The sequence below is a fragment of the Terrapene carolina genome, unplaced genomic scaffold (genome assembly GCF_002925995.2).
Source record: "Terrapene carolina triunguis isolate 2854851 unplaced genomic scaffold, T_m_triunguis-2.0 Scaffold674, whole genome shotgun sequence".
NCBI lineage: Eukaryota > Metazoa > Chordata > Testudines > Emydidae > Terrapene > Terrapene triunguis.
In genome coordinates this window covers 421,064-429,671 of record NW_020665025.1, presented here as the reverse complement: position 1 = coordinate 429,671, position 8,608 = coordinate 421,064, and the positions used below count along the sequence as shown (strand labels likewise).

Here is an 8,608-nt window from a genome sequence, read left to right as displayed (position 1 = left end):
CACACACACACACACACACACACACACACACACACACACACACACACCATGAAACGGTGGGAGTTGTCTTACCAACTCTGAGAGGCCAATTAAGTAAGAGAAAAAACTTTTGACGTGATAATCAAGATAGCCCAGTACAGACAGTTTGATAAGTGTGAGAATACTTACATGGGGAGATAGATTCAGTGTTTGTAATGGCTCAGCCATTCCCAGTCTCTATTCAAGCCTAAGTTGATTGTATCTAGTTTGCATATCAATTTAAGTTCAGCAGTTTCTCGTTGGAGTCTGTTTTTGAAGCTTTTCTGTTGCAAAATTGCCACCCTCAGGTCTGTTATTGAGTGACCAGACAGGTTAAAGTGTTCTCCTACTGGTTTTTGAATGTTATGATTCCTGATGTCAGATTTGTGTCCATTTATTCTTTTGTGTAGAGACTGTCCGGTTTGGCCAATGTACATGGCAGAGGGACATTGCTGGCACATGATGGCATATATCACATTGGTTGGGGGGCTGTCTGTAAGGGAGGACAGGTCTGTCTCCCAAGATCTGTGAGAGTGAGGGATCATCTTTCAGGATAGGTTGTAGATCTTTGATGATGCGCTGGAGAGGTTTCAGTTGGGGGCTGAAGGTGACAGCTAGTGGTGTTCTGTTATTTTCTTTGTTGGGCCTGTCTTGTAGGAGGTGACTTCTGGGTATTCGTCTGGCTCTGTCAATCTGTTTTTTCACTTCAGCAGGTGGGTACTGTAGTTTTAAGAATGCTTGATAGAGATCTTGTAGGTGCTTGTCTCTGTCTGAGGGATTGGAGCAAATGCGGTTGTATTTTAGAGCTTGGCTGTAGACAATGGATCATGTGGTGTGTCCTGGATGGAAGCTGGAGGCATGTAGGTAAGTATAGCGGTCAGTAGGTTTCCGGTATAGGGTGGTATTTATGTGACCATTGCTTATTAGCACAGTAGTGTTCAGGAAATGGACCGCTTGTGTGGATTGATCTACGCTGAGGTTGATGGTGGGATGGAAATTATTGAAATCCTAGTGGAATTCCTCAAGGGCTTCTTTTCCATGGGTCCAGATGATGATGATGTCATCAATGTAGCGCAAGTAGAGTAGGGGCGTTAGGGGACGAGAGCTGAGGAAGCGTTGTTCTAAGTCAGCCATAAAAATGTTGGCATACTGTGGGGCCATGCGGGTACCCATAGCAGTGCCGCTGACTTGAAGGTATATATTGTCCCCAAATGTGAAATAGTTGTGGGTGAGGACAAAGTCACAAAGTTATCTTAGCAGAAGATCCCACAGCCCCGAGGAGATTAGTTCCTTGTTTGGAACCCCAGTGCTCCCCCCCCCCCCCCAAGAGCCAGAGGAGGTGGCACCAAATGTTGTGGGGAAGGAGGAGACCCCGCAAATGGCTGCTAAATCTTAACTGGTGGCTAGTTTGGAACCTGATTCTGTAAATGGATATGGAGGGTTAAATCCAGGCCTACTGTAACTCCAATTCGTGCTTACAGCAGGGCTGGATCTGGCTGATAGAGCTCCGAGTAAATCTCTCTGGTCTCCCCATCACCGTGGCATTCACCACCTGCTCCCCACATCAACTGTGGGGAGACACCTTTAACCTAGAACCCCAGCTCTCTGCGTAACTTACAATGCCCAACAAAGATTAATGTGCTGTGACGTTATTGACATAACCTGGGACCATATAGAACATGGTTGCAACCAAGGTCCTGTAGTGGCACCAAATCTTGTATAAAAGGGATCAAATGAGGTGTCTAAGACAAGGTTATGTTTTGCTGGTTATGATTATGCTATCTGTGTGCATATATCATTTTTTGTATTTAAAGTTATAAGTATTGGCTCTATACTGTCTGTATTTCAAAATTATGCTATGCTTCTGGGTGACACCCCAGACAAGTTGGTGTCAGCTCTGACTAGCCTGCTTGATGGCCCATTAAGGACCATCAGCTATACAATTGACCCATTGAGAGAAGGCAGATACACCTTGTAACTCAAAGTATGCAGGGACTTGCCCATGTGACTCCAGACTCCATTTTGCTGTAATTTTCCACAGTAAGAACAAAGAGGTGTTCTTATACCTGGAAAAGACTATCCAGCGCCCAGCACGATGGGACTCTGATATTGGTCAGTATCTAGACACTACTGTAATAAAATTTATTATGCCACAGAGAGAACAGCTTGGGGAAGTGACATAAACACACTGTAGAACTTTGAATGGCTTTCAGCCGAGACGTAAACTTCAGGCCCTGACCTCTCTTAGACAACATAGGTCCAAGACATTTTTTAATTGGTATCTGAGCTGTGTTTCGACTTGGAGACTTAGGTCCTCAGACTACTACTTCACTGTGCATTCAGGTGGATGTGGCATTCTTTGCTACTCCTCCTAAACAGTTGTAACGTTGTGTGTGGCAGAAATGCATCTGTTCTACCCCAGAGGTGGCTGCACTTGTAGTTCATAAGGAAGTTTGAGATTTTTCAGGATGAAAGGTGCTAAATAAATATCTGGCAATACACAGTAGCAGGGGTCTGGGAGGGATAGCTCAGTGGTTTGAGCATTGGCCTGCTAAACCCAGGGTTGTGAGTTCAGTCCTTGAGGGGGCCATTTGGGGATTTAGTTGGGGATTGGTCCTGCTTTGAGCAGGGGTTTGGACTAGATCTCCTGAGGTCCCTTCCAACCCTGATATTCTATGATTCTAAGCCAGGAGACCTGGGATGTATTTGGCTCTGCCACAGCAGAGCCACTTAACCTCTGCCTTCCTGCCAGTGAATTGAGATGCTGTCTCACTACTTCTGTAAAATGTGCTGAGATACTCAGAGGAAAGGGGCTAGAGAAGCAGAGTAGCCTTTCATTAGTTCCTCTCTTACCCGAATCAATGTTGGGTGCTCGTTGTGCATGAATCTGCATGTTCCATTCAGGCTTTAACTATTTTTTTCTTGGCCCTTTTAGGTTTGGAGGGTAACCTGGCAGCGTCACAAAGATGTCTCTTCACGCTACGAGGGCCAGTGCTCTCCTGGCCTGGGTAAAGTGTCCATGCCTTTCTTCTGCCTGCCTTGTAGTAGGAGTGGCTAGGCTCTTCTCCCCTTGGTGCAAGGCCTTCTTAATTGCTCCTGCTTCTTTGAGCATGCACTTCTCCCTGGGGGTGTGGGTAGGGAGCAGTGGGGTGGGGAACCTCCTCTGCAGCACTGAATGGGGATCAACCATTTGAGTGAATGCAGTTGGATGGGCACTGGTGGGTCTGGAGCCTTCGTGCCTTGTGTTGTAACCTTCTGGGCTGCTCTCTGTAAGGCTCTGAGTTCTACAGATTTGACCGGGCAGTAGGTGAGGGTGGGGGGGAGGTTTGCTCACAATTCCTGTTAATGAGTACAGTAACTCCTCGCTTAACGTTGTAGTTCTGTTCCTGAAAAATGCGACTTTTAAACGAAACGATGTGAAGCGAATTCAGTTTCCCCATAAGGATTAATGTAAATGGGGGGTGTGTGTTAGGTTCCAGGGAAATTTTTTTTTTGCTGGACAAGTCTGTGTCTCTGTGTGTGCGCACACACACACACACACACTCTATAAGTTTTCAACAAACAATTTAATACTGTCCACAGCAATGATGATTGTCAAACTTGGTTGAGGTGGTGGAGTCAGAGGGTTTTTTTCCCCCAGGGAATGCCTTGCTGCTAAATGATGAACTAGCACTCGGCTGAGCCCTCAAGGGTTAACATGTTGTTGTTAATGTAGCTTCACACTCTACAAGGCAGCAGGAATGGAGGGAGGGGGAGACAGCATAGTGGAGAGAGACAGAGACACACACAGTGTGTGTGAGTGACAGAGAGACCTACATTGCCACTTTAAGTGTGCTGACCGCACTCTAAGTACATTGCCTTTTTAAGTAGATCAGCAAGTTGAGACAGCAGCTGCTGCCAGCAGGTTCCCACCGAACTGAGACGTGTTGTGTCGTGTTTCCTCCCCCCCCCCCCCCGCTCTGTGGAGATGGGGTAAAGGAGCGGGGGAGCAGGGGAACACCCTGACATTAGCCCCTCTCTTCCCCCCTCCCTCCCCACCACAGCAAGCAAGAGGCTCCCGGGAGCAGCTCCAAGGCAGAGGGCAGGAGCAGCACACAGCAGTGGGGGGAGGGACAGCTGAACTATCCTATCCTATCTCCTAGAACTGGAAGGGACCTTGAAAGGTCATCAAGTCCAGCCCCCTGCCTTCACTAGCAGGACCAAGTACTGATTTTGCCCCAGATCCCTAAGTGGCCCTTTCAAGGATTGAACTCACAACCCTGGGTTTAGCAGGCCATTGATAGCCTGCTGGGCGACTGCCGTACAGGGAACTTAAGGAAGCTGATGGGGGGCTGCCGGCCCACCCTGGTTCCAAGCCCCCACCAGCTCGCTCCAATGGGCTGCTCTTCCTGCAAGCAGTGGACAAAGCAGGCGGCTGCCAAACAATGTTATAAGGGAGCATTGCGCAGCTTTAAACGAGCATGTTCTCTAATTGATCAGCAACGTAACACGGTTAACCGGGACGACGTTCAGTGAGGAGTTACTGTAACTGGAAACGCTGGGCCCGGTCAGTCCCACCTTGGAAACTTGCCCGAAACCAGTGCAGGGGCCACGTGGCTAAAGCACAGTGGGAGGCCAGCAGGGACTTGCTCTGGGGTTTCTTACTGTGCAACTGACACGACTCTGTCCGGTCAGTCTAGTTGTAAATGAGGCAGAATGTCCTTGGCAAACTTTATGCTGCCTCTGAGCATCTCTGGGGAAACGCATTATGAATGAGGCCCATGTTAGTGTCTTGTCTTTGGCTGTGTGACTGTCTTGTCACAGAGCGCAGGAGTCGTATTGGACATCCAGATTCAGGGCTTGAATTGGACCAGCTCCTGCCCTAGAATCTAAGCTTTCAAGGCCAAGGTCACCCAGTCAGTCACCGGCAGAGCTGGGCGACATGTGCTTGCTAGCGGGTTCCTAGTTTTTGACTGCCCTGTCCTGTCCCCAGGTGAACAGCCTGAAGGTCGACAATCCCCTGAGTGCTCTGTCACAGCTCCGGGACTGCAGTGTCTTCCTCAAGATCATCGACAAAGTGTGAGTGGAAGCAACTACAGAGTTTCCCTTTGAACTGCCTTGCTGGTCTCCAACCAAGAATTAGAGGGTTTTAGGCTGCTACCCATCACCGTAATATCTGAGCACTGAGCCTATCTGCCATGGGAAAGGGCAGTGGGTCCCGAGCCTGCCTCTCAGCTGGGTAGCATTAGGGAGAGTCCCCTGGAGGTCTGATGGGAAAGGTGTGGCTGTTACCCTGGTTCCTTGGTGCACTGTGCTCTCAAGTCCCCCGTTCTGCTGCCTGTTTGCTTTTCATTCACAGCAGTTTTTTCTGGTTGCAATTCCGGCTGCCCCAGCACTGAAGTACCTCCCCCACAGCGGGAGAGTTTGAATCCCCTGCACCTTGGTTCCTTATGTTATTACAAATCCAGTCCCTTCTAAAATGGAGTCTGTCGCCGTGCTGACGAACCCTGTGAAACTGCAGTTCTGTCCTGGGAAGCAGCATGACATGGGGGGGAGGCGCTCAGTACTGACACTGCCTCCAGTACTTCAGCATCAATCCTCTTGGTGTACGCTTTTCACAAAATGATCACTCCATGTTTGACTTCTTAGCCCTCCCTCAAGGGAAACCTGCACAACACCTTCAGCAGACGAGCCTGGGAGCTTAAATTCCGACCTTTGCTAGACACTAAACATGATGGACTCCATAAAGGCACTGGATTTATGGCTCATTACAACAACCCGTAATCCACTAACCCCCCCTTTGCCCTAGACTGCGGAGGAGTTAGCTGCCCACTTCACCTGGAATGATCTCTTGCAAGGCATGTTAACTCTTCATGTTTAACAATCTGTTCCCCCTTGTATTTAGCCATGACACTGAGTGTCTTTCCCAGCCCTGAAGAGGAGCTCTGTATAAGCTTGTCTCTCTCACCAATAGAAGTTGGTCTCCTACAAGATAATTACTCCCATCTCCACCTTGTCTCTCTAATATCCTGTGACCGACACAGCTCCACCAACACAGCAAACAGAGTCAAAGGTGGCTTTTCTAACTGGCAGCCCTGCAGGCTCCCCTGGAATCAAGCAGGGTCCTTTCTTTCTCAGACACTGCTCCGTAGTTAAGGTTCTGCTGGCCAAATCCTGCCTACAGTGACACCTGTGCAGCTCCGTTGTCTTCGTCAGGGCCGCACAGGTGTAACCAAGGACAGAATTTGGTCCCGCAGTTGGAACTCTGGTAACTCCTCTAATGATGTTGGCTCTGAAGGGCTAATGGGAGTGTTTCCCCCACCAGGGCACGCTTCATTTACCCTTCCGGGCGCTCAAGGCCTTGTAATGATGCACCATCCACAATAGAGTCCAGCTCACCCTCCTGTAGCTTTTCCCAGTTCCTAGGGCTCAGGAGCTAAACTTCTACAGGTTTGCAGGGCCTTTTGCCAGTGAAAGAGCTTTACCCAGTAATATTCGTCACAGTTACCAAAACCGAATACACACACTCAGCATACAGTGCTCGCCACTCCCAATAAGGAAGCTGAACTTTTCCTGGTGGCCAGTCAGGATCAGGTTGTCTGGGGCTCCTCCAGCTTCTGCATGATGTGGTTGGCAGGGTGTTGAGATCTGGCAGCTCTGATCTTGGGCTGTGTCCTGCAGTTGGTTCCCAAAGAACTTCCTTTTGGACCCCAGTTTATATAGTGAAACTTGAGTCCTACTTTGCTCTACCTTAACCAAAGTACTACAACATCATTCTCTGTCCAATCGTAAGATACTGCGAAACAGTTCTTTACCCAGTCATACCCCACCACATTAGTTGATTTAAATCTTGCAAAATTAGCTATGCAACAGACAAACAATCAAAGAACCAGACAAACAATAGAGAAATAGGGACCGTAAAGGCAAAACAATAAAGTACACATTTCACAACCACAACTGTTAAGTGATTCCTTGCCAGACAGTTTAAGATCTGTTTCTTTGTCTGGCGATGGTGGGTATTATTAGGACAGGAGTGCCTTCTTAACAGCCCAATATTACATCGTGTTGATGGAATGTGAGGATGTGACTTTCTACTTCTTAGCTGATGGTTGCTGCTGTCCTAATGTAGCTGCAGAAAAAGACCTCAGACCTTTCAGGTGTCAAAGCTGCTAAACTCCTCCTACTTGCTGAAATTGACACTGGTGATGCTGGAATCGCACAGGACAGCTCTGTGCAGTAATTAGGTGCCACGTCCCATAGACACTTCTTACTCTGAGCTGCACGGTTCCAAGGCTGGGAGCTCCCCTGTCAACGCTACTTGGAAGGGAGTAACTTGGGGAAGCCCTGGCAGTGGTGAGGCAGTTCTCCAGCACACCGCCAGGCTCCTCCTCCCAGTGCCTGCCTTGCTGCCCCCTGGGAATGCCAGGTTTGCTTCTGTGTATCTGCAGGATTGAGGAAATCCCCCCTCCCCACCCCCCATTGCAAAGGGCTCTGTATTCATTTCCATAAGTGAGGGGTGCAGAGACCTGTGGGGGAGGAAGTGGTGTTACTCTGGGGAATGGGTTTGTAGGAGTAGCTCTTTTGGGAGCAGTGTTTATTGGCTGCGAGTTGGAGTGATTGTGTCAAACATAATGGAAGCTGAAATAGTAGAACTGAGCATGCTCCAGGATTTAGTTCTATGTGATTACTGAAGTAGAAAAGGAGTCCCTGGTAGGAGAGGGTGCAGTGAGCCTCATTCACGTTCAGACATCGCACTGCATTTCAAATCCTTCCTTCAGGAGTCTTTGTGGAAGCCTGTGATCTATAATTCTCTCTCGTACTGCGTAAGGAGCTGGGCTCTGATTGTGTTGGGGGTGTGGAGGAAAGAGCTGCCTGCAGGAGATATATTTAGTCAGCCCTGGTTAATCTCCTTCATCTCTAACTCCGATTAACAAAGGAGCGGCGCAAGGAGCGTGGGCTGTATGTACTGACTGGGCCTGGCGGTAATACAGGATCATAAAGGGGGGCGATTTGCCGGGGAACGCTCTGAAATTTGAGGAGACTGGTTTGAAAATCCCAGAGTGCTGACGCTCCACATGCAGATTACAAAATTCCAAATGCAAAATCAGCATCCAACATTCTGTTTCGCTACCGGCCAAGCCACTGAGTTCAAGGACCTCCGGTTTCCCCTGCAAGGGCCGAGGATGTCCGACAAGCCGGACGCTAGCAAGACTTGCTTCGCGCATGAGCTAATGCAATCGGCTCTTGTAGGGGAAACATGGCATCTTGAACTGGCCTTGGCAGTTAACTCCCAATTCCCCTTCTTAAAAATTTGGTGCAACTTTTAAATGCAACTATCTAAGACTGTAAAAAGCGAGAGAGAGTCCTGTGGCACCTTATAGACTAACACGGCTACCCCTCTGATACTTTATCTAAGGCTAGGTCTACACTACAGCGGGGGTCCGACCTAAGATACGCAACTTCAGCTACGTGAATACCGTAGCTGAAGTTGCGTATTTTAGGTCGGCTTACCTGGCGGTGAGGATGGGGGAAAGCCGACCGCTGCCGCCGACTCCGCTGCCGCCTCTTGCCGAGGTGGATTTCTGGAGTCGACGGCAGAGCGATCAGGGAT

General features: G+C 49.0%; 1 protein-coding gene across 8 annotated transcripts in view; it reads left to right on the top strand.

Moving 5' to 3' along the window:
* NUMA1 (nuclear mitotic apparatus protein 1) overlaps positions 1–8,608 on the top strand; it is a 75,140-nt gene that overhangs the window by 34,569 nt on the left and 31,963 nt on the right. For all 8 annotated transcript variants that reach the window (XM_026659739.2, XM_026659743.2, XM_026659744.2 and 5 more), the window contains 2 exons: positions 2,954–3,026; positions 4,991–5,076. In XM_026659739.2, the coding sequence (XP_026515524.1) occupies positions 2,985–3,026; positions 4,991–5,076 (128 nt within the window). In that variant the 5' untranslated portion in view covers positions 2,954–2,984. The remainder of the gene's footprint in view (positions 1–2,953; positions 3,027–4,990; positions 5,077–8,608) is intronic.